Here is a 26,697-nt window from a genome sequence, read left to right as displayed (position 1 = left end):
ATGTGTTCGGTCATGTATGTGTGTCAGTGTGTGTATCTGCCTGTCCGCAGCTAATCTTGCAAACTACTGGACCAGTCAGCCTAATATTGCGTGCACATTTATGTTGGGCTGACCCAGATGCTTCAAAGCTTGGATTGTTGCAGTCTAAGTGTTTTTAGTTATTCTCAGACAAAGACACATAAACTTAGTGATAGTTTTGTAACTCTGAGGTCCCGTTTATACGACAACAATTTCAACTGAAAACGGTACTTCAGTTGTGTGTTGGCCAATGGTCAACACAACAGAAGCGTTTTGGGTGCCTGAAAATGCAACGTTTTGAAAACGGGTTCCAGAGTGCAATTTTTTGGAAATGGCACCATCTCCGTTGTCATGTAAACTTGCAATATGCAGTTCCTCTGAAAACGGAAACTTTTCGCACATGCGCATTACGCTTCCAGTCAGTAGGCATGCGCAAGAAAGTCGACCATCACAACAACAATGGCGGACTCCCGAGCTCTGCTTGTGCTGCTCACCCTTTTGAATTTATCAACGTGTCATCATAATGTAGATTTACTGTAGCAACTCCACCTCGTCGTCCATCCTGACAAACGTTCATGCAGTTGCCATTTTGTTTGTTTATGCATCGCCGCTCTGTAGAAGGAAGCGTAAGTGTCACACCGCCAACTACTGGCCTGGCATGTATACTACAGCGCTTTTGGTCATTTTTGCGCATCCGTGTGCACGGCGATTGTTATCAAAACATTGTCGTCTAAACGTGGAACTTTTTCCAAAACGAAATGAAAAACAATTCTGTTTTCAGTGGATCATTTTCGTGTAAACATGACCTGACTCACTCTCATCTCGCAGTCCAGCACAACTGAAACTGGAACAGTTTGACCACCAGGCACACAGATACGCTCACAAGATATCAAGAAAGTCGAGCGTCTGGAATAGTTTTGAATTTTGCAAAGGTGACCCCCAAAAGTCAAGTGCCAGATATGCCAAAGGAAACTGGTATGCCACTAATCTACAACAAGCTAACCTCAAAACTAGAACAAGTTTGACGCGTTGTAAAGTGTTCTTTTGCCCAGCTATTGTGGCTAAAGGCCTGAACATACTCGGGCGGAACATACGTGGAACGGACTCCGCGGAGGTCCGCGCGGAATCAAAGCGGACGTCCGCAAGGCCTGTGCACGCAAAGCTCAGATTTTACGACCGCGCGGACTCCGCTCCGCGCACCAGTGACTGCTCGGCATGTATTTTTCACATCGCAGGGATTTTTCACGAACATTTTTACAGGAAACTACTACGCGGAAGTGCGCTCAACTATGGAAACCCGAATGACTGCGGACATTCCTCGGGGAGCCCGTTCCGCTTATAGTACGCCCGAGTATGTTCGGGACTTAACTGTCACCGACTTAAGTCCCTGTTGTTCTACATTTATGACTGTATGATGAAGGACGTCTTGTAACTGCGGTGACTCACAGTTGTTAAAAAGCATGTTTATTGAAGGTTTTATACGGGCTCCAAGTTTTCTGGAAATCTGCTCGGCTAAAAGCAACAAGCCTTACTGTGTTGGCCTTCACCATGGCTCAAAAACTGACATCTACAGAAAAGTGTGGTCTCATTTTGAACCGAAACATCTGCAGATTAATTCCATATCCGGTATTTTACGATCCACTAAAGTTAGGAACGATACCATTTTTTTGTTATTTTTACTGCCATCTTGACTGTAAGGGAGCCAAAAGGGACAATTCCATTGGGTGGAGCTGCACTGCATTCTTGCTGCGACCTGGTTTGGTTTCTGTTCTGTCGTACCACACCGAGAGAATTGCTTGCCCGATTTTGGTAAACTTATAGGTTTAGTTGATTTGGTCATTTTTCTTTGATATTTGCTCTTCTCTGTTGATATTTGCAGTTAAATGGTTTCTTTTTTCCTGTTTTCATTGTTGTTATTTCCTACTTTGTAGTGCCGTAGCCCACAGATAAAGTTAATACAGTTAAAAGTCCAGTTATGAACGACATGGATCAAAGACTTGTGGTTTTATTTTAGTTGTTAACAATCCATACATCCTCATATTTATACTGTATTTCTATTTAACATATAGTGCCTGTTAGCAGGACAACTTGATCTCCTGGGTGCATATTTATTAGCTTCTGGGATGCTTTTTGAAAGTCCTGTGGCACGTCTGGTGGAGTTACAAGAATTGTGTAGAGTGGCTGCAATCAGCTCGGGTGGACACATGTTGGAGATCTACACTTTTCTTCTTGGCTTCTTTGACTCTGAACAATCCAAAACTGAAGTGGCAACACAACGAAGACAGCTTTTAGTCTTTGCTTCAGACCAACGAAAACAAATTGTCGGTGTTAAATTCACCTGAACTGGTCAGCATTTGATGCCACCTGAACTTTCCCGTGTTAATTGAACCAAGAAAGAAAGCAAAGTGAGAAGCAAACAGTCCGCAGGTGGTTAACCAATCGTAAAGCAGGCGGGGTTGGAGCTGTGCCAAGAGATAGGCTCGATGTTCAAAGAGTAACCCTGAGCTGCTTTGTCCATGCGTTCGTCAATATTTAACCAGCTTATTTATTTTTTTCTGGCAAGTGTGAAGTTCAGGGCTTCACATGTGGCTGCACTGAGGCTGGATGAGACGCACAGGAAACTCCCTCAGCCCACTTCCTCTTTTGCATTGTTGCAGAAAAAGGAAGAACGCTCAACAGGTCCGCGTTGAGTTTCCTGTCGAGTAAACCGATGGGTCAGTTCACATCCGCAGACATGTGGAAGTCCTACTTTGTTTTAATCAGATTTCAAACACAGTTCCTCACACAGCCATGACTCGCGCACATCTGCAGATCAGGAAAATGTCACCTTTTTTTTTTTTTCTCCTCAGTGTTTAGTTTATGGCAGCTGCTGGTCGGGATCCACTCTCAGACAGACAGCAACATGTCTTTGTCACGGAGCACACAGTCTGAAACACCTCTGCTTGTCCTTTCTCCTCCCGCCTATCTAAACACACATGCTGAAAAACAAGCCATCCATTAACCCCCACACTCAGAGGGAGTTCTGTCCTGTGGGGGGAGAGGGGAGGAAGAGAGCAGGAGGAGGGAGGAGGAGGAGAAGGAGGAGGAGAGAGGGGGGAAAAAAAGACAGAAAGAAAAAAAATGAGGGAGGAAATTGCAGTGTGGGCAGAAATCCGCCTTCTCCATTTCCTGGGGAGGAAGTGGATTAGATCGGGGAGAGTTGCAGCCTGCTCCTCACACTAAAGAATGCTACCAGGCTCGATATTAACCCTTTCAGCCAGACACCACACTATAAACCCTAACCTTGTGAAAACATGGAATATATCGTCTTTTTTCCTAATTACTCCCTGAAGCAGATTTTTAATATCTTGCCCCCTCTTTGTGTTTAGATCCTTTATCTTTTTTTGTATTTCTTAGTTTTCATATTGTCCTCTATTGTGGTTTAATAACTGTAGTGATTTTTTTCATGCATTTGAGAAGACATTTCAATACAAGCTGATTTTGTGCAGTCAGGTGTCACTAAATGTAGTATAGTAACATGTATTTAAGATAAATATACTTGTTAAAAAAGTTTTTGCTCCATAGATGCTCAATGTCCATGGTTAAAAAAATACATACATACTAAATATGATAATTTACATACATAGAATAAGTGTGTACTTAAATTTAAATAAAGTTAAATGAGATAAAAGGAGGAGGATAAGCAGGGTGCCAGTTACAGTGTCTCAAATTAAAAGCAATATAAATAAACTGTGCAGAAAAGTGCATCTATGTTACTATGTAATAAGATTTAAAAAAAGCATTTACGTATATAAAATATTCAAAATGAAAAGCTCAGTGTATAGGCTGTACGAAGGGATGCATCACACTGCAAGTAAAAGTATATTTTGCATGCACTTATATTCAGTTTATGAAGTCAACAGCATGTGAAGGGCAGGGCTCATTTTCATTAATGTGATGCCGAATCAAAATGTAGAGGCACAATTTTAAACAAAAGAGGCATCATTTCAAAACTGTACATCAATAGGATGACATTAATGACCCATAGTAGAATAATGAATAATATTTCCATTTTAGAGTATTTGATAAGAAGCCATACCAACGTTTAACGGCTTCTGTCAAGTACTATAGAGTGAGTTAGGTCTGTGCTTGTTAGTCAGTTTAATTGGAGCTAAGGAGCCCAGAGAGCACAGCTCTCCCTGACCCTGGTAATTAGGTTCGATTATTTTCTTTTCTTACATTTCCTTTAGATTTCTTTGAAATATGTTTGTTTTTTTCTTCAGAAAGCACATGGGCTATATGTTTGGACTCTAAAGCTTAAAGGAATAGCTCGACATTTTTGGATGCTTATATGCTTTCTTGCCTAGAATTGGATGAGAAAATCAATAAAAAGTCTTATCTACTGTATCTCTTTAATATACAGCTACAGCAGCTGGTTAGTTTAGCTTAGCAAAAAACACAATGGAGATGGGGAAACTGCTAGCCTGCCTCTGTCCAAAGTAGGCATGTCACAATAGCAGAAGTTGAGCTGTCGATATTAATACCAGTAAAAATCCACAACTCTCGATACCCAATGCAATGCCATGGTAAAAACAAGGACAAAACAACAAATCTCATTTACTTAAAAGTACACTCCTTTACACACACTCATACACTGGTGGCCAAGGCTACCATACAAGGTGCCACCTGCTACACACTCACACACTGATGTAACAGCCATCAGGAGCAATTTGGGGTTCAGTATCTTGCTCAAGGATGCTTCAACATGCAGACTGGAGGAGCTGGGAATCGAACTGATGATCTTCCAATTAGTGGATTGGAAGTCTCCTTCACTGTTGGAGGAGAAATATTGAACATGTGCTGTTCAGCATTTGGGCATGTTAAGATGTGAGTGTTGGTCTTTGTGGTTATAGGTCCCGCCCGTCCTACACTGTGATTGGCTAACCGGGTAAAAAGTAACAGTACTGACCCAAAGTTAACATTTTCCAACTCTTGGCAACCAGAAAAAAATGTCAAACATGCAGCACTGAGGGCAGAACACATGCTCAAGTCTTCGTCACGCTGATGGTGTTTGTAGAACAGTGTAAATACACACTGCTTCCTTTGCAAAGAATTCAACAGACAAACTTGACAAACTGTTTTTTTTTTGTTTTTTTTTTTTGGAAGAGCTGAGGTGAAGTTGCTCCACCTGCACTTGTCGCTGTCTTCCATGTGTTGTTGAGCTTTTGTTATTCTGTACTGGCAGGCCTCTACTTCTTCCTTTGGCATTTAACGGCAGACTAGAACACTCGTAGGCATATATGCCGCTCCATCAGGCCCAGAATAAGTGCAGCTACGGGACTTACAATACTGGAAAAACGAGCACCATTATGTTTTCAGAATTTTGGTATCGACTTGGTCCCTAAGTATCAAGGTTCTCATGACATTCCTCGTCCAAAGATAACAAAATCTGCCTACCAGCACCTCAAAAGCTCACTTATCAACATGCTATATCTTGTTTGTTTCAGTTACTTCCTGGAGTCTGAACTGGTTGCCTGGTAACCTCATGATGACAACAAGACTTTATGAAGTTACTGGGCCCAACCGAGAAATAGTCGAGCAGATTATGCCATGTATAAATTAAACAAACCAGATTTGATTTGTTAATTAGTGAACTTTAGAGGTGCTGGTAGGCATTTTTTTTTAACTTCTGGACAGAACCAGGCTAAGCTATGCTAAGCTAAGCTAACTAAATGCTGTCTGAAGCAACATATTTAGCATGCAGACATGAGGTATTGACCCCGTCCATCCAAATCTTGGCAAAAAAGGAAATATTTCCCAAAATGTGAAAGGAATACTTCCACATTTTGGGACTACAGAGTTTCATTCATATACATGTTAACTATCTGCTAACTTGGACTGTTAGCTTGAGAGGGCATTTCAAGAAATAGTCATAGCCACACACAAGCACTTGAATTACACAGTTATCGAAAAAGAGACAACTTTTTTTTAATTCCATTGTGTCCCACTGAACACGTCATTAAAGGAATGATCCAGCAGAATTAGTCTGTGAGGAGACCAATGTGCAGCTTTAAACAGCAGGCGGAGGAGTGCTGTCAGCCACCCATGATGTTTCGTTTGTTTGTCTGTGTCAATAGCGACTCAAACACTAAAAGGCCTGGGAGGGATTTCGCCGCTGCTCACAATGAGGCAGCGCCGATGCTCGCCGACGGAGTGGATTTGTCGGGTTTTTAATTCAATCGCAATCCAGGCAACATCGCTCGACATGGCTCCCATATACTCGGAGCATGACGCAACTGCGAGCGAGTCAGTGGGAGAACACTGAATTATTTAAAGGTCTAAAACACAAGGCGTTCCAGTATTATTTTACAATAAACATTCATGAAATACAACAGAGGAGTGGCTGCAAGAGCAGAAATATCTTTGTGGATGATTTAAAAAATCCATGTCCATGGAAACAAGACTGGCTGGTTTCCTTGGGGTGTGTGTGTGTGTGTGTGTGTGTGTGTGTGTGTGCGCGCGCGCTCACAGCTGGGTTTGCACTATGCATGCTTGTGTGAGTGGGTGGATGAGTGTGAGTGAATCTTGTGTCTTTGTGCAAAGCTTGCCAGAGGTAGTGTAGGTGTATACTGTGTGTGTGTGTGTATGAGTAAGAGTGTGTGTGTGTTACCGTACATGACTGCAACCCCCCCGCTAGCTTCCTTTGGTCTCTGTTTCTCTCTTTGTGGTATATTACCCGTTTTACTGTGTGGGAGAATTGGTGTTATAAAGAATGTGTGTTTTTTTATGTTGTGTGTTTGGTCTTTCTGAGGGGAAATTTCCTGCCCCTGGAAGCAGCTCTTGTCCTCAGGAATTTCCTGAGTGGGCAGACGGCGCTTCCTGAATAAATGTTGTTGTTGTTGTTGTGTGCGAGCATGTGTGTGTGTGTGTGTGTGTGTGTGTGTGTGTGTGTGTGTGTGTTTGAACTCTCTTTTCTCTCCTGAAAGGGAAACTGTTCTCACTTGCCAGCGAGTGAGCTGAGTGCAGCCCCCTTCTCTTCCTGTTAGCGACACACTCCACATGGCGTTTCTGACAGGGGGGTTAGCTTTACTCTAAACGTCACAGGGAACACACACTCGTATTACTGACTGACGACTGGTATGATGATTTCAGGCTTTAATGGGAAAAGTCAAAAGCACAACTCCTCTTCCTCTTGATAGATATCCAGTTATTTAAATCTTTTCAATGTGCTCTGTAAACACTCGGTTTGGTCGTGATGCATGTTTGGAGGCAGAAAAGAAAGAAGAGATGCGGGGGTATTTAGCATGAGCAGTAAACACACCACCTACAGAAACTTAAACACTGCTTTAAAGGGGCATTCCAGAGATTTTCTATTGCACTTTCACAAAGTTTGTGGACATGCAAGAGACAGATTGAAAACAAAATGCTCAAACTAAAGCTGCAAGGGCTGAGCCATCCTCTTGTCCCTAAAGCCACATTTCCTAGAAACACTTTCGGTGCAGTGCCAAACTGGTACTTAACCCGTACAGACATCTGCCTAAACCCTAGATCTGTTAAGCATCTCCACTGCACACCGTACTCTTACATGTAGGTGGAGTTGATACCAGATGGTAATAGCCGTGTCACTGCTCTTTCCAGCTCTTGCTGTACTTCTTCACGGGTGATGCAAAGGAATGTCTGCACCTCACTGATCCTCAACGGAACAGGGTTGCACGCCGGCATTTTAAGAAAAATAAAGAAAGGCTGTGGTGTTTACACAGGGTGGCAGCAGGTCCTTTAAAAAGTCTTAAATGTCTTAAATAAACATTAACTAATAAAAGGCCTTAAATTCACATTGAATGGGTCTTAAATGTTCACTGATAGAATTTTTTGGGTTGGTGCTAAAGGAAACATCATTTTAACAGATGAGAAACACTATTCGACGTGGAACCATACTTAGATGTAACATCTGTATGTGTGCAATGCCCCTGTTTTTGCTCCCTCAATATACTTATATCTCGCAAAGAGTCTGCATCGTTAAACAAGGATCTTGCAAGCTATGGAAAAATAGAAAAATGCAAGCGAAATGGCAAATAGCTTAAAAGAATAACAATGATTACCCTGTCTAATAAAAGTCAGTGCCCCGAAATGTTGAAGCAAACTGTACCGTATGTCAAAGGTGTTTCTAACGTGGTAAAATCGTCAGGGTCACTGTTCATTTTGAACTGACATTAATGTGTGTATTTAGAGTATATTTTCACTTAAGTTGTGTATTTCTTTAGCAAGTTTGGTCTTAAATTGTGATAAAAGTGGTATTAAAAGGGTCTTAAAAGTCCTAAATTTAACGTTTATACTTGTAGACACCCTGTTATAGTCTCTGTCGCAGTCAATGGGATATTACAAACAGTGGGTTTGTGCATTGAGTCCCTGTAGAGCTAGAGTGACAATTCTCTTTTGACCAATGAAGGGACTGCAGTGTTTATAGCTCCACCTTTTAGCATAGGATCAGCGTGAGAGGTACTTCAACAGAGGGGTGATGGAAAAAACAGGACGAGATGGAGTAGTTCAGTTGGTACTATTCAAAGCTTTTCACAAGGGAATAGCAAAAACTATTGTTCTAATGTGTAACGTACTGAACTGAATCGGACTGCTCAGTGGAAACGAGGCTTAATATGGTCCAAAATTCAAAACCACTGGATCCTACACTTACCATAATGCAACACTGTAATGCAGCATATCAAAGTTAATACCTCGTTGGAGTTTCATTCTACAGACTTACTGTTATTATTTGCATTATGCATCTTTATATTGTAACTGGCAATTCTTTCTATGTTGATACAGAAAGTGGAGACTGACAGGTTGAGACAGCAGGAGGACATGCAGTAAATGTCCCCAGCTCGACTGTGGAATTCAGGGATGCTGCGATAATGCGCTATGCATCTTAACCACAAGGCTACCAAGACTAGGTATAAGAATATTGGCTCATATATATAGATATAAATTTTTTTTTACTCCCTAATATCTGAACAGACATTGGCCCCAAAAATCCAGTATCAGACTGGCTTTAATAAGCGCTTCAGATTTATTCTCAACACAACAAAATATTCCTGGCACTCCTCTCAGCAAGTCACCTCTCGTGAGATTTAAGTAAAGAGACTTCTCCTTAAGGCCCAGATACATCAAACTGACCGTAAGGAACTAGTGATGATGAAGGTCGACTGTTGCGTCGCCTCAAGTTGCCTGTGTCTCGGCCAAAAAGTTGCTCTTGAACACACCGCAAAGACCACAGCCAACAGCCAACTAGCATTTACATTCTGCAACTCTGTGTGAGGAAATAACTCTCCATACCAGCAGGTGGCAGTAGTCTGTATTCGTCATGAAAAAGGGAAACTGGAAGACTGATAGGATGGATTTAAGATGCTAGTTAGCCAGTTAGCACATTAACAAGACAACCTGATGTCAAAAGAACAAAGCGTATTTACCGTGCGTTAGCCAACAAATAACTGTTATTTTGAGTAAGCAGAAATCTCTCTTTAGCACAAACTTGTTTCAATCTCACGCAACGGTGCAGGACACACCGACGGCACGACATTGACCAACAGCCATCCACTGGCTTAGTGTATTAGGGCCCTGAAGCACAACTTTGACACAAAACAGACTGGAACAAGCTTGAGGTACAAAGAAAGTTTAATTTCTCTGCAGGGCCTTTTTCTACAAAGTTGACAGACACCTATAAAAACAATCTGAGCCTGTCAGTGGCAAAAACAAGTGCTTTTAGTGGACCTAAACTGACGGTGCATGCTCCGAATAGTTACATTGCAACCTGTTTTGTGGCTGCTTGCTGCAGTGCTCTCTCTCAGTACTAGACTAATTTCAAAAGTTGTTCCCATAAGTCACTTAGACACAAAAACATGGAGAATAGGGTCCAAGCTGAAAAATCAAAAATACTGGAGTTCCCCTTTGAGAAGAAAAAGGTTGTGAAACACAGCCTTGCAGTAGAAGTGATCCCTAAAGTGTTAACACTGCAAAAAATGCTGAATGCACTTTCTCCACATGGATAGAGAAAAAAAAAGGAGCATAGTAAGAGGGTGTGTGTGGGGGTTTCAGACAAGCAGGGGCCTTTTGATTTAGTGAACAAATGTCTTTGAAGCTTCTGCATTTAAAAAAAAGAAAAAGAAAAAAAAATTGGCCCTTGAACAAAAGGAAGAGTGGCAGTTGACGCTGGATTCAGGAACTAACCTACAAGAGCCAGCTTGCTCCTGCGCTCAACAACAAGCTATCAAAAACAGGTCGTGCTACTTCCTGGCCATAAAAGTTGTGTGTGATTGATGATCTGTTTTATGTTTGTTTTGACTGGATGAAGTCCAGATTTGCTGGACGGGGACAGGCACGTGCATGCTGCTGGAGGAAGTGCAGGATGAATATGAGGGGGGTGGTTGGGTTCTCTTGACTGAAAAGTAAAAGTGTGTGTGTGTGTAGGTGGATTTCCCCTGCCGCACCCACCTGACAGGGAATCAGTGTACAGAGACACACAAAGCGAGGGGAGATGAAGAGTGTGTGAGCATTAACTGTGGAGACGTGTAGCTCTCATACCCACATGTCCCTGAGTCAAGCTGTCAGAAGGTCATGGTCAGCCCTCCTCCTCCTTCCTCCTTCCTCCTTCCTCCTCCTCCTCCTCTGTCTGGAGAAAGAAAAACCTTTTCATTATTGAGATAGCAAGACCAATATCCGCCTACTTCTGCTTCGAGAGAATAGGCAAACATTTACCGAAGAACTGAGTGACTAAGGAGCTTTGAGTGTGGAGAGCAAAGTCCCAGCCTCACTGATGCAGCGCTGCATTTTGTATTTATTCAGTTATAGTTCATGCAGGTCAGGCGAAGCTAGAATCCTCTGTCTTTGGTTTTTATGTGCATCAGTTGTATCTTTGTGTATACTTGGGAGTGTTGAAAGTCAGGAGTTTATCACAGAACAATATCAGAGACTTTCAGATTCCAGTATGACTCAAAATACAGCATGGGTGCAGTTTTGTTCCAGGTTTACAAATAAAGAGAAATGAAATGGTGACGCACTAGAAAAGTTGAACACAGGGCTGTTTTGAAATGATTCAAATTACACGACCTTTGGCAAACATTACTCGTTGCACTACACTGATGGTAAATAGAAGTTCAGTTAACATTTTTCCCTTTCAGTACTTTTTTGTTTAGAAAATTCTCTAATCAAGATGATTTGTTTCTAATTGAAAAACGTACCCAAAACTGAGATCTTGGCCTTCACATGTAGAGACTTTACTTTTGTCTTATTTTAATCAACCAGTGCTGCTGAAAACATGTTTACTTAAATGGCTAAATATCCGCCAAGCTGTTGAGAAACAGAAAACTAGTTAAAACAGCCTGTTGTGTGGCTGTAGATCCATTCAGGAAGCTCCACTGACAAAGTAAACAGGCTGCTAAGGAAGTAGATTTGTGTCCAAATGTAGGTACACAAAGCAAAATGTCTCTGCTTTGCTCCCAAAATGCTGTGAATGAGCTAAATCTCGAAGAGTCAGCTCAGTTCACCTGTTCAGGCCAACCAGCAAAAACTTAATAATTAAAAAACTAGCCTCTCCCAAGTTCTGCCCCAATTTCATACTAATTACTAAAGCTATATAATCAGTGTAGCTATGTAGGTTAAAGGGGCAGTTTGCCTCAAATTCAAAGATACATAGTTCTCCTCTTACCTCTAGTGTTGGAGATATTGGTTATAGAGATGTCTACCTTCTCTCCAATATACTGGAACTTAATGGTTCTCGGCTTGTGGTGCTCAAAGTGCCAAAATAATACATTCGCAAAAAACTTAACAGCAATGTCTCTTTCCAGAAATTATGACCTGGTTATTTAAAATAATACGCAAACCTTGTTGTGAGCAGTTTTCTGTTGGTAGTGTTGTCTATGTACTAAACTACACCCGCTGATCGAATCACTGCCCAGGAGGAAGTGTGCATCTACTCATGAATGAGAGTCTCGTGCTTGTGGAGTCCTCCTCAGATGAGCTGTAAAGTCAGCTAGCTCAGTTATGCTAGGTGAGCTAGTAGTGGATGCATACTTCCTTCTGCGTGGTGATTTGGATGGCGGATGTAGGTTGTGTCTTTGATTTTGGGGTGAACTGCACCTTTAAATAGCAAAATCAGTGTGTTTCAATGTAACATTGTAATGATAGTGTTTTCGAAATTGTGTCCCGTTTCGTGACCTCATACCAACACTGTAAAGCTACATACCAAGTTAAATATACCCGCTAGCCATTTTCCAAAGGTAAAGTCGGCTACAATCTATTCAAAACAGGGTTAGAATAAGCATTTAATAGCCGATAAAATTGGGACAAAGTGATGCATTAGCTACTGTGCGAAACAGAAGACTTTAATGATTGGATAATTACCTTGCTAACAAAGCAAAATAATGTCGCTGAATATCTATCAGCAAGATCAGTGACAAAATTATCAGTTCCCTATCAGAAAAAGACAAAAAAAAGAACCACATCTGTTCTTCTTTACTTATCTTACTTACTAACAGCCAGTGTAGGGAACCGTGCACATCTGACGCGATTATAGTACCCAGCGGTACCATTTTTTTGGTACATTACTCTCTCTGAAATCCCACTAAATTCAATTTTTGAACACGCTGCTGAGTGATTCTGCTACTCTGCTGTTTTCTAATCACACATAGAGCTTAGTCTCTGTCTGTCTGTCTTTCTGCTGGCTTGGATGCGTTAGTGTGCCTGCTCATTTCTCTCGCCAGTATTGCCAACTCTAGTAGCTAGCACTAGCTCAAAGTCACCAGATGCTGTCATATACCCATTTGCATATACATGATGTCATTATGCATTAACAGAAGCATTAAAACTTTGCTGAATTAGATTCAATAGAAAAATCATCAACAAAACAGAGCCGTGGCGCTGATAGTTCACCACTTACTCACGTTTCCAATCCAGAGAGAGGAAGCGTCATTGTAACCATAGAAACTCACTACAACTGATCTCCGACAGTGAGTGGCGTCCCCTCTCCTCCTACCTCTCCCACACCTACTGCATGGCGCAAGAGGAGAGAGGGGGAGAGACCCTGTGCTGATGGCAGAAGTCCATGCATCTTTTTCCTTGATAGTCTGATTAAGTCACTAAATTTGTTGCCAGTCACTGTCTAGAAATTAAGTTGCTAAGAGGGTTTGAACAGCCACTAAATCTATCAAGAAAGTCGCCAAATTGCAAAAGTTTTGGCTCGTAGGGAAGCTGTTAGAGTGACGTGGCCAGCTTTCTGGCTCCGGGGCACTTAGTGACACTTCCGCCTTCTGTCTAAACCCAACGTTCTCACCCAGATGCACTCTCAGGCACTGAAATTTGGCAACCATTGATTTAATGTGAACGCTACTTGGTGGCACTGACATAACTCGGTTGGTTGCACGATGTTTGTCCAGGGAACATGGACCTTTAAAATGGGACATGATGGAAATTACTTAAGCAATTTTTTTGTCAGTCAAGAATCAAGAGGCAGTTGTTGTAGTTTTCAGTTGGGTGAGAGAAACATAAGCAGCAGTGTGAGTGTTAGTGAGACGTGCGGAGTGAAACTGTGAGTCTGGACAGGACCTCTAAGCTCCACAGCGGGACGGACCTCATTAACTCGTCTGGCTGCAAGGGGAAGTTGAGGGCTTCTGTACCGCAACAACGAAACAAGATACCAGTGATCTCATCCTCCTCTTCCCTTCATTCATCCCAAGCGCTTATGAGTTGCCTTGGCAACTTGTGCGCTCTGTGTGTGTATGTGTGTCAGTGTGCATGAGCGGGGGCCTGAGAAACCACAGAGTGAAAATTATGTGTCATCAGAGAGGATTAGGAGCCCACGGTTTAGTCAAGGGCTTGGGATCCTGCTGCTGTCGTGCTTGAGGGTTTTATTCAATGTAAACACACACATACTCGGAAACACACACACACGCACATACACGAATTCACTCGCATGAACGCTGTGAATCTGAGATGCATTCAACAAAAGCAGACACTGATGACAAGGAAGACTGGAATTGATTTTCTTCCTGTAACCTGCAACAAATCTGTAACACATCTTCTGACAGAAAACAACCAGAGAGGACAAATTTATCAGCTCAAGGAAGTGGCAGAACGTCTCGAAGGAACAGAGTGTCAGGGTCCAAGGTGCTCTCTCCGTTCTCCTCTTACTCCATGTCCGTGCCATCCATTTTCCTTTCCACCTCTAAGTAAGCAAAGGATGTTTGTGTCTCACTGGCTGCACTGCAACAGAAACGCTTCTATCTTTTCAAGAATCAGTTCCTGTCGAGGTCGCATGGATGTGAGATACAAAACAAGATTCTGAAACTCGCAACTTGAGTGTGAGGTTCTACAGCTGAAATCAGATACGATCAGCGCCGACATGACGGCAAATAAATCTTTGTGATTCACTTACAACTGTCACAGTTTTGGCAGCCTGCTGAGCAATGTTAGCACGGAGGACAAAGACACACGTCAGTGCAGAGAGGAAAAAAAGAAGTGACTTTTTGTCAATTAATCTGAGTAAGATATATGGGTACAGGGTTTAAATATTATTGGAAAAGATTTATTCGGATTCTGAGTTTGATCTTGCTGCCAATGAATGCAGTACCGTGAATTTTTATAACATGTTGCAGTAAATACTTAAGCATCCTACACACACTTCCTCCTGTGCATGAAATTAATTTGATTACATTTCTCTGCATTACAACTATTTTGTAAAATTTAGACATACTCCTGAGTGCTGAATACTATCTGCCACATTGCAAACACCACACTTGTACACTGACTCATGAGTGAGGTAAGCAATGTAAGCGATGTAAGTACAAAGATTTGGATGCAGGCAAAGCTGTCCACTCTTGTAGTAGACTTCAGCCAGGTCTACACATAAGCAGGTATTTTTTAAAAAAACGTTATTTTCCCCCTCCATTTAAGAAAACATTCTGACCGCAGGACCTTCATTCAGTCAGGACCACTTTAGTCAAAGAAAACTTAATTTCCATTTGCAGTATTATATTTGGCGGTATAGCTCCATTCTGGGGCCTCTCTGCCTTTCCTAGGTTTACGGAGAAAGCCTTTTCCATGTGCCGACATAGAAAAGGCTTTAGGTGGAAAGAGCACACCTCTCTGCCTTCCATGTGCACACAAGGAAAGCCTGAGGCAGAGAGAGCAAACCTCTCTGCCCTTCCATGTGCCTACATGGAAAGCCTGAGGCAGGGAGAGCAGCAGCAAAAACCCGCCAGGAACAGAACAGAGCAGAGCATGTCAGTAGAAAAGTGAGCAGAACACTGACTGCTTACGTACACCACCATTGGTTAGTATAGGAGTAAGCCATGTGAGTGCTGACTCAGGTTGACTGCCTGAACTAGCTCACAGGCTTTATATATTTGTTACATTCCAGAATAGGTAAGAGTCACAAGAATCAGATATGAGCAAGAATTCAGGGCTGAGCCTGACGTCCCACTCTGTGAACGGGCTTAGTATCTGTTTCCCTTCCTGTTTGACTTTCCTTCCTCTTTTTGCGTCTTTGTTTGCGATTTTCATCTGCCATAATTCCCCCCCCGTCCTCACACACTGAGTGCTGCTGCGGCTCTCATCACTCTTTCCTTTCTGTTTCCACTCTTCCTTTTGTCATCTCCGTCTTGCTGCTGTCTGTTAATAAACCTCCCGGCGTCTCTCTCTAACCTTACCGCAGGAAGTTTCCTGTGCTGAAACAGAGCCCACGCTGGATTGCTTCCTGCCAAAGTACGTTGTGGGACACGTTTGTTTGGGCCCCCTTCTTCCTCCTCCTCCTCCTCCCTTCTGCTCCCCTTGTTGCTTCCTCCTTTGGGCTCTGTGCAGATGGCGGAGGCCGGCAGACCGGATCTCGGAGGGGTTTTGGCAGAGCAGCACCTCTCTCCGGCTCTGGAGAGAGCATACCGCAGCCGTGACCCCGCGACCCGGGCTGCACTGCTGCCCGCCCCGGCCTCGCTGCTCTCACAAGTCAGCCACGGGAGACAAACATACAGCTGGTGCACGTATTGCAGATGGCAGTTTGATTCAATATTGATAGACAGTCAGTCATGTAGTCAGTCAGGAGTATTCCAGTGCATCCTAGATCTATTCCTGTTATATAGTCCAGCTAAATTTAAACAAAGTCATTTGAATAAGCTACAAAAGGGACACTATGCTTTAGCTGTTCAAGTCAGACATCACTGGTTTTCTGGGAATATTAGTTCTCTTACTGCTGAAGTTAATCATACGTCTGGAAACAGGCAAAGGATTCTTTAATAAAAGCACTAAAACATGAGGAAATATAGTTCCTTATCTACCCACCACTAGCTCCTGTGGTTGTGAAACACCTGTATCCCATTCCCCGACACTCTCCGAGGATGTCTGTTGACAAGCTGAGGGTCAGAGCCTGACAGACCGTACGCTGTGCTCCAGATAACCGAGGCCTTCCCAGGCTTATCTGCAGGGCTCGTGCCACTATCTGAATATGGAGGACTAGGAGGAAAGGGAAGAAATGGGAATCTGACAATCTAGACAGGGTTTCATTTTATATTGATTGCTCTCTGTGAAAACTTCCTCTGTTTGACGGGTCGGGGGAGCTGAGTGGGGGGAGAGAGGCCTGAAAGCGAGCACAGGGTTCCTATTACTTGTGTGACAGTGACATTGGCGGCCAAAGATAACAGCTGTCCAACTCCCAGAGGAAGTGTTTGAGGCCGAGCGATAAGTGAGATGTAAGAAATGAGTAGTTATTCTCCGTGTGGGTGTCATCGGTGTTCTGATCGCTGTGTTGCAAGTCTGTTTTTTTGGGTGTGTATGCGTGTGAAAGAGGAGTTAGGAAAAAAAGAGGGAGGTTAAGTCATATTGTAGATTGCTGGGTTATATAGAGAGTACAAAATGATAGGATGAGGTGGCAGTATCTATGTTAACCGAGATAAGGGGTAAATAATGGCTAAAAAAAAAAAAGTGTAATACTAAAAATATACATCCTGTTATGTCAGGAAATAAGAATATCAGAGATTGAGAACAGAAATAGTTGAAAAGAGCTGAAAATAAACCTCAGAGCAAAAGTTCATCTTCCTTGATAAAGTTCCTTTATAACTCTATAAAAAAGACAATAGGTGAAGGAGGATGACGCATTATAATGAAGAGCAGCACTCTGCTATGGACTGCTGCGGGGACGACTTTTGTGTTTTTGTAGGCTGATGTGGAAGTTGGTGGCACCTTGGTTCCCTCGTCAAAAAGTCAATGGGACTTTTTCAATTGGATTTTGGATTAGCAAACAAACATTCATGATACTCAAACGTTCTGTTAATTAATACCACTTTTTTGATTTTTGAAGCATAAATGCAATCGCCAGAAGTAAAAGCTAATGGCACAAGGATGTTCTGTAGTCTCATTTGGCCACTTGTTAGCAACCGCCTTTTTTGCGAGACCTAAAAGCTTCAAAATTCACAAGTGGGGTATTTACTGACTGTATTTTATGTCGTAGAACAAAATGTTTCTGGAAAAGAACAAATTACAGTCAGAGTTTTTTGCAGTCAGTATCTTTTTAGTGGTTGTTACCTTAACATAATTGCGTTAGCATTTAGCCATGGTGGTGGCTGCAACAGACTGTATAATCACCTATTGGTTTGTGGACTCTGGTTTTAAAGCCTCAAGTTTGGCATTTTTGCCGACACCATCTTAGATTTTTGAGCCACAAGTTACCATATTTGGACGTGAGGGTGGAATTACCCCCAGTGCTGGCTGCTAGCTTGGTTAGCACAGTGTATATACAGCTATGGTTAACTGATAAAGCTAATGCTAATTTTTGCTTGTGAAAAACAGGCCTAAAAGCATTTAGATTTGATTACAAATTTTATTTTGTTGGTAATACCACGCCTCAGTCCTGACCACATCTCTGTCATGTCACAAATAACGTTAAAGCGCACCCTCTCGCGTTTTTCAAATTGTAACCAAAACCATGTCACAATTTACAGTACACAACATTGATGACAGGCTAACTGAATCATTGTGAAATCATGTTAGCTAGCTAACGCTTAATCACTGTGCGCCACCTGTCCAAAATGGAAATGATGAACTAGAACTAGTTAGCTAACAGTTACGTACTATTTAAACACAGGGGCCACTTACCTGTATTTTTATTTCAAGTGTTTGGACATTTTTGTGAGCCACAATGGATCGATTTGTAACTTTTCGAGCAAGAGACTCTGAAATATCATCCACCTCAGAAACAAACATGATGTATTAATATATGAATCCGCCAATAATAGTCAATGTAGTAGCTCAGCACTGTTTGGACCATTAAAGGTTGTGTATACATAGCACTTTAGAGCACTCTGAGTTAGAGTAGGCTCAGTTCAATATGCAACTCAATTTTATACAACATATATAGTAGGTGGTCCCTGCTCCATCTTGGTTTACACTGAAATAGAGACTGCTACGGCTCCGTCTGTACACCATAGTCACGATCCCTAAATAACGTTGTCGTAGTAGTAGTGTCACTCTTAAAGTGGCCATGCCCTTAATATGCATACATTTCAGGCTGTAAACATGATTATTTCTGCTTTAAAACTGAATATTTAATCATGGGGGTCTGTGGGGATTGACTCACACTTGGCGCCAGCCTCAAGTGGCCATTAGAGGAACTGCAGTTATTGGCATGTGCGTGTTGGCTTCATTTTTCAGCCCAGGAGATTGCCGTTGGGTTGCTGCTGGTGTCAAATTGTGTTGCTTTCTGTGTAAACTATGATTTATGAAGGAATTTAAGTGTGACTGCTTTCTCAGTTTTATTTCAGATTTTGTCCAGGATGTCATTATGCCAGAAATGTTTTTACAACAGAACTCACAACACATTTTCACAGTCTGTCTATTCTTTCCCGCTGCCTGTAAATGCTTGTTGGTCACCAGTGCAGATGTTTTACACTCCTGTTCCCACGGCAGTGAAAGAAACATCTCAGAGTGTGAGGGAGAGAGCGAGAGAGAGAGAGGGGAAAAAAAAGACACTGTCATTCCTGTTTCCTCTGCTCCGCTCTCCCTCCATGTGTCCCTGTCCGTTTATACACAAACTAATAAACTGTCCGTCCTCTGATGTGCCTGTCTGGGGTTCAGAAAAGAGCAGCGCAGATCATAACGGATCAAATAAAATAACAGTCCGACCGTTTTTCTCATATACCCCCCCCTTTTTTTATCCTCGTGATTCATTCTGTATTCTTCCCCTTAACCTATCATCTTCTAGTCTTTTATTCTAACCTCCTCTCTCTTTCTGACTCTGTCTCCTCCTTCATCTTTTTTTTCTTTATCTCTGCTGCCGTTCCCGTAATCACTCCCTCCTTTTGGCTTTTATCTCCACTTCCTCAATATCCTTTTTACTGCCTCTGCCTTTGCCTCCTTCCTTCCTCTCCCCCCCCCCCCCCCCCCCCACTCCCCTTCACCCTCCCCTCCTTCCTGCCTTTCCTTCTTTTCTTCCTTCCTTGCCCCCAACCCCCCATCCTTCTGCATCTTCTCCACTGAGCTCATCCTTCTTCTCTTCCTTCCTATCCCCACATCACCTCCACTTTGTTGCCTCTTTACCAAACCCTGGTCTCAACTCATGTTTCTTTTCCCCTCTCCCCAAATCCTTCCACCTCCAGGTTTGCAGCCAGTGTTTTGGAGCAGGGAGGACGTGGCCCAGTGGCTGCGATGGGCCGAGAAGGAGTTTGCCCTGCGGCCGATCACCAGCGGCTCTTTCCAAATGAACGGCAAAGCCCTGCTGCTGCTCACCAAGGAGGACTTCCGCTACCGATCCCCCCACTCCGGTACTTGTCTTCTTTCCACCTCTTTGTGAATTTCTTTGTTATACTGGAGGTGTATTCTGAAGTGGGAAAACTGGAGACGAGTTTTTCAAATGAGTCACTTTCATTGATTGCATTAGTTGGTTCCTTTAGTCCAACTGGAGCAGGACCCAGACTGGAAAACAGGATTTACCAACTAGGACGAAATAGCAGTTTTAGATCATGGAAACACTCTGACTAGGTGCAGAAAAATCATGGAAAATTGTTGCTATTATAAATACATTCCCTTCTCTGAGGGAAAAAGTGACATTAGCTGTCACAAATTGACTGATAGGACTAAAATAAAACTGTAAATGCACAGTTTGGGACCCTCACAGATGAGAGTAACTTGTAATAAATCAACATCCACGATCATGTTCACTCACAACAAAATGTAGCACCATAAGTCTTGATCAGCTGTTGCCCTTTGTGGTTTGGCCCAACATTAGAGTTTATTTGTCCATGAAAACCTGCGCCAATGTAGCTTTAAAATCAATGTGTTTACAGCAAAACTACACCCTTCATAAAATCAATAAAGTGCAGAGGAGGGAAGGAGGTGTCAGGCGACAGTGGAAGGAGGCAGCTGTTACAGCGAGGTTGCAGGGGGAGGAAGTAGGGGACGGTTGAGCAGGAAGTACAAACCAACCTCAACTGTCGCCCCGGCAACGCTAGCGGCCAGGCAAATGAATATAATGCAAAAAAAGTCAACGGATTTCTGTTTTTTTTTTAATTAAACAGGATTCAGTGTCTCACAGTTTGACCTGGATATGTTACAGTTCACACAGTCTGTCAGGGCTGGAGTCAGTGCTGTGTGTGTCAGGGTGATAGTCACAGCAGTGGGATGAAATGAGCTGTCAAGGTTGTGAAATATAAAGATAAGACACAGGATCAACCCTACACAGCCTGGGAAAAATATGACAATGTAACCACAGGTCATTTTAAGTCCAGAAAAGTGTTGGAGTTGTATGAAGGACTAAAAATGCTGAAATAAATACAGAAAAAAATGTTCGACAAAGGAAAGAATAAACAAATGAAAGCTGAACCGAATGTATAAATAATTAAATGACCACATGAATCAGTGTTGCTAATTAATCAGGGAATTAATAATTCATAATATGGTTCTACATTTCTATCTTATTTATGTGTTTTATGTATTTCTGTGTCTTTATGTTAACAATGTAAGACATGGAGATATAACATAATTGGTCACAGGGTCGAGTCAGCTGCCTTGATAGTGTGCTTTTTGCTGCCATTGATGTTAGTCAGCTGGAGAGCTGCAATGATTAATCAATATGTTGTCAGTTATTAAACAGATTGCCAACTCAGGTTGATAATCGCTTAATCGGTTTAAGTAATTTCTTAAGGAAAAAAAGTCAAAATTCTCTGGTTCTAGCTTCTTAAATGTGAATATTTTCTGGTTTCTTTACACCTCTGTGACAGTAAACTAAGTATTCCTTGGTTGTGGAGACATTTTCAAATGTGGTTTTGGGCTTTGGAAACAGTCATTAACATTTTTCACCATTTTCTGGACTAAACAACCAATTGATAAAAAAAAATAAAAACAGAACAAAACAAAACAAAACAAAAATCAACAGATGAATTGGCAATTAAAATAATCGTTAGTTGCAGCCCTAACTAGCTGCAGGGTCTTTATCGGGCTGCACACTTTCCCAAAAACAACAACAACAAAAAAAAATTAGGTGATTATTTTCACAAATATTGTGATCGTGATATGAGTCATAATTTTAGTGTTAACGGTATTTTTTTTTATACCATTTTCATATTTTTTATATATACAGTGGTGGAAAAAAGTTCTCGGACACCCTTAAAATTTTACACAATCTCAAATATAATCATGAAATATTTGTGGAAAAATCTTTCTTGTGTTTCAAAAGGTGTGGCTGCATTAGACAGATACAAACAAATACAAATTATATTTTTTTGTTTATTGTTTACAAGACAAACTAACAAAACTAAATTCTTGACAGTTTCAATATGTCAGTTCTCAACATTGTCGGTATCAAAGTCAACAAATAACAGAATGTGTTCAAAACTGAACAAAAAATAAATAAACCATCACATCATCAAATTAATATTTAGTAGTCCTGCCGTTGGCACGTAGTAGAGCTCTAATCCTGGCTGGCATGTTCCCCACGAGCCTTTCACACTGTTGAGGGGTAATCTTGTCCCATTCTTCTTGAATTACTGCTTTTAATTCTTCTAAATTCTTTGGTTTATACTTTGAAACAGACCTTTTGATAATCCACCACAGATTTTCAATGGGGCTCATGTCCGGGGATTGAGCTGGCCACTCTAAGACCTGGATACTGTGCTCCTGCAGCCAAGTTCTACTGGCCTTGGATGTGTGGCAAGGGGCATTATCTTGTTGAAACATCCAGTTTTTACCTCGACGGAACAGTGCATGCGCAGAAGGGAGCATGTGGGTTTCGAGAATGGTACAATACTTGGTAGAGTTCAATGTGCCATCACAGACAGTGAGATGACCAACACCAGCAGCACTCATGCATCCCCAAACCATGATACTGCCTCCACCATGCTTGACAGTAGGTATTGTACATGCTGGAGATAATGCTTCGCCTGGCCTTCTGCGTACCCTCACATTAGTAGGACGAAGATAAAGCTGGAAACTGGACTCATCTGACCACAAAATCTTCTTCCAATTCCTGGCTGTCCAGTTCTTGTGTGCCTGGGCCCAACGACGCAGGGCTAACCTCTGTCTCTCATTGATCAGGGGCTTCTTGATAGCCTTGTAGGACCTTAAGCCATGATCTAAAAGTCGGCCACGTACAGTGCGGGTGGAACACTGGACACCAGTTTGGTTTGACCACTGCTGCTGAAGCTCCTGTGATGTCATTCGGCGGTTTTGCCTGCACATGCGGATCAGGATGCGGTCATTTCTTGCTGAAGAAACCCTTGGATGCCCAGATCTTGGTTTGTCTTCCAAGCTGTTGGTTCGTCTGTATTTCTGCAGAGTGTATCCAACTGCTGAAGGACTGCATCTGCACTTCCTGGCTATCTGGCGGCAGCTGTACCCTTCCTGGCTGAGAATCTTTATCTTCAGGTGTGTTTCCTGCGTTAGGTTCCTTGTTTTAGCCATTTTTGTGTCTGAAGAACTTTCAAATGTGCTGGCTTTATGTAGACATGAAGCTTGGCAACAAAAATTGTGTCTTTTAATAAAAAGAACGACCTTCATCACTGGTACCAAAATGACCCAATACTCAAGATTTCTTATGTATTTTTATGGAACCAATCAATTTTAAGTTTTTAATGGCTTTTTTGGATTTATTTAGTATTTTGGCTGTGACTGTACTAAAAGAAATTGCACTTGAAGACCTAAGAGTGATTCTTAATGCAATATTTCACAAATGCATGGGGTGTCCGAAAACTTTTTTCCACCACTGTATATATATTAAATAATAGGAACTAATACTTAAATTTAAAAATATTTAACATTTTTATAGATTTTAAATATGTATATAAAAATAATGATTTTTTAAATTTAATTTTATTAATTTATTTATCTATTTATTTATTTTTATTTTATTTTTTTTTACTGGGGTCTGTACCAAACAAGCATGTTCTCTTACATCTGGAATATGATTTGTAGACTGGGACGTCTCTGTAGCATCAGTGTTACATTAATAACGCACCTTTTCCAAAATTTGCAGCTCCTGTGATTTGGATATTCCACTTGGTCATATTGCAGTTTTGATAATAATTCAATTTATTGTGCAGCCCTAATGGAGGAAAACATAAAATAATTTGAGTTGTAAAAATGTAGAAATTTTTTAATACTTTTTTTTTTTTGCAACTGACCACAAACATTATTTATTTAATCATGTAGTTATTTTAAAAAAAATTTAATTTATGTATTTATTTAACACATACAGTAATTAGGTGTTAAAACCTATACTTATGCGTTTGATTTAAACGTTGATTCATTGAATAAGTCATTTTTAATCCTGCATACAGCTGAACAGGAAGCAGGTAAAGGGTGCTAAGTTCAGTTGAGTACATATTTCCTACAATCAGAGACTCTAATGTGCCCCTTTAAATATTATTACATGTTGTGAGGAATGATCTGAGTTATAGAGAGACGTGGCCCAGCTGACAGCTGTTGTCAAGCTTGTTTTCACATCCTGTTAAGAAATTGAGGTCTGGGGAAAAAAAAAAAAAAAAGGAAAATGTGATTCATCATCGCAGGTTTTTTACTAGTTGTCTTCACTTGTCTGTGTGACACTGACATCATGTTGTTGCAAAATGGCTCCATGCATCAGCAACTGTACATGTTTGAAATGTTTTTGTGTTCCTAAAACTAAAACACAGGGTGTGGGGAGATAAAGCTGACAGCGACTGATTACATTTTAATATCGGTGGTTGTTTTGGCCCCGTTGTCAGTGACATCAGTGGCAACGTCATTTTAGGGAACAGAGCAAATGCCTTGGCTTGTGATGTGTCTGTTTCCTCCTTTAGGGGACTGTAAGGGTGCAGTTCCCATCAGTCCCTGCTGTGTGCCATATTTTCCTTTGTAGAAGCTCTAAGAATAATTCTCTTTTCCTGGAATGTCTTAACCTCACGTCCCACAATAAGCTGCACAGTCTGTGGAGCTACAGTACAGCTACATGTTTAGACTTGAAAATCTTTAATGGGAAAAACGTAAAGTCAGAAAAAGGTGTTTCATGTATCAGCTGTGACTGTAAGATGACACGTTGTCCTCTTTCTTTATTTTCCCAGTTTATAAAGCCAAACATATTATTTTATGTGCAGGTTTTAGTCAAACTGTGTTTAAAAGTAGCATCTAAAATCCAGAATCAGAAATTGAAAGCACCAGGAAGCGGGAATTTTCCCCACAGTGCAACTCAACGCCACAGGACCAGAAAGTGAGAACTGAAAGGGGTGTGCGCGTGTTCATCATGACTTCCTTTATGAGAATCATTTCCTTGTTATGGTAATCCTTTTAAAAACATCTTTCAGGTAATGTGTGATGGCAGTCTTTGTTAACATCACGGTCGCTGCACTCGGAGTTATGTTGTTAGCCATGTAAATGTTTTGTCACGCCGGGAGAGGAGCCGGTATTGTGGGGTGTTGAGGCAAAACAAACAGCTGTTAATCATTCAGTGAACTTCCTGCTCAGGCTCTGTGCCTGGTGTCGCCACCACTGCAGAACCACTTAGAGGAGAATACCAGGGTCATATAGAGCTACGGCCCATTTACTTGTATCAACAGCTCGTGGTGTCCACTTAATAACCTGCAATGCCTGATGCAGAAACACAGTCTTAAAGGGACAGTCCACCCAAAAATCAAAACTACATATTTCTCCTCTTACCTGTAGTGCTTTTTATCAGGCTAGATTTTTTTGGTGTGAGTTGCAGAGTGTTGGAGATATCAGCCGTAGAGATGTCTGCCTTCTATCCAATATAATGGAACTAGAAGGCACTCGGCTTGTGGTGCTCTAAGATGCAAAAAATAAATTTGGAAAACTCAACAGCAATGTTTCTTTACAGAAATCATGACCTGGTTACTCAAGATAATCCACAGACCTTGTTGTGAGCAGTTTCATGTAGGAACTATTTTCTTTCTACCGAACTATACCCACCAGCCGTATTGCTGCCAGCATATTACATAAATTACATAAATTACATTGTCTGTAAATTAACATAATTGTTATAAATTCAGTTATCACATTACATTTGTTAATCAAACTCATTGTCACTTGTGTTACACAAGTTCTTTGAGAATCTGTGTAATGGGCAAATAGGAAAAAAAACATCAAACGCAGAGACACCGTCAATTGCACCGTGAAGAGGTTTTTCAGCCTGTACAGTCTGGTGGTGTCTCCGAGAGGAACAGATTGTCTGAAAAACAGTTTGAGGATCACCTCCTCATGAGGTGTCAGTGCTGCTTTAGTGATAAATAAGTGAAATAAACTGGACTAGTCCACTATGAGGCCATGACGTGGTGAGCTAGCCTCTCAAGTGAGTGTGTTTGGCCCGTTAAATGCCACTCATATGCAGTTTTTCCGCATTTTTTTCCTTTTACATCATCATTTAATGGTGTTGGGAAGGCCACACTCTTTTATTAATTAGGCCTACATCATTTTTAGGCGATAGGCATTTGTACTATGCTGTGAGGAAGGCCAGGCTATTCATATATAATTTAAGTTTTATATGAGGCAGAAATTGCCTTCTGCAGTGCTGTCTTAATTCTCCTGAGCCTCGTTTTGTGCTGATAGGTGGGCATGTGGAAGGTTTAATGTTTTAGTACTTAGTATTAATTATCACATGACAATGTGACAACAAACTCAGGTGATGTTGCAGAGTAACACAGAAGTAATGTAACAAGTAGGGTAATAAATTAGTCTACAGGAAGTAATTAAGAAAGGTAATGCAATACTTTTAAAAGAGTAAAATTTATTGCTACTGAGCTAGCTGAGATGGACGCGGTTAATATTTACATTTCGCACTGTCACAAGTAGGAGCCTCTTGTCCATGAGTAGATACACACTTCCTTCTGCACAGTGATAGGTTTGGCAGGTGTAGTTTGGTAGAAAGAAAATAGTTCCTACATGAAACTGCTCCCAACAAGTCTGTGAATTATCTTGAGTAACTGGCTCGTGATTTCTGGAAAGAGACATTGCTGTTGAGTTTTCTAAATGTATTTTTTGGCGCTTTAGCACCACAAGCTGAGTGCCATCTAGTTCCATTATATTGGAGAGAAGGCAGACATCTCTACAGCTGATAACTCCAACACTCAGCAACTCACACCAAAACAATCTAGACCGATAAACAGCACTACAGGTAAGAGGAAAGATATGGATTTTTGATTTTCAGGTGAACCGTCCCTTTAAGCTTCATAGTGTGTCCTCACTGGTTCA

The 26,697-nt window shown here is 41.5% G+C and overlaps 1 protein-coding gene across 2 annotated transcripts in view; it reads left to right on the top strand.

The window, feature by feature from the left end:
• etv6 (ETS variant transcription factor 6) overlaps positions 1–26,697 on the top strand; it is a 43,683-nt gene that overhangs the window by 8,856 nt on the left and 8,130 nt on the right. For both annotated transcript variants that reach the window (XM_033614904.2, XM_033614905.2), the window contains exon 3: positions 19,623–19,787. In XM_033614904.2, the coding sequence (XP_033470795.1) occupies positions 19,623–19,787 (165 nt within the window). The remainder of the gene's footprint in view (positions 1–19,622; positions 19,788–26,697) is intronic.

Source organism: Epinephelus lanceolatus, chromosome 23 (genome assembly GCF_041903045.1).
Source record: "Epinephelus lanceolatus isolate andai-2023 chromosome 23, ASM4190304v1, whole genome shotgun sequence".
Taxonomy (NCBI): Eukaryota; Metazoa; Chordata; class Actinopteri; order Perciformes; family Serranidae; genus Epinephelus; species Epinephelus lanceolatus.
This window is presented reverse-complemented; position numbering and strand designations above follow the sequence as displayed.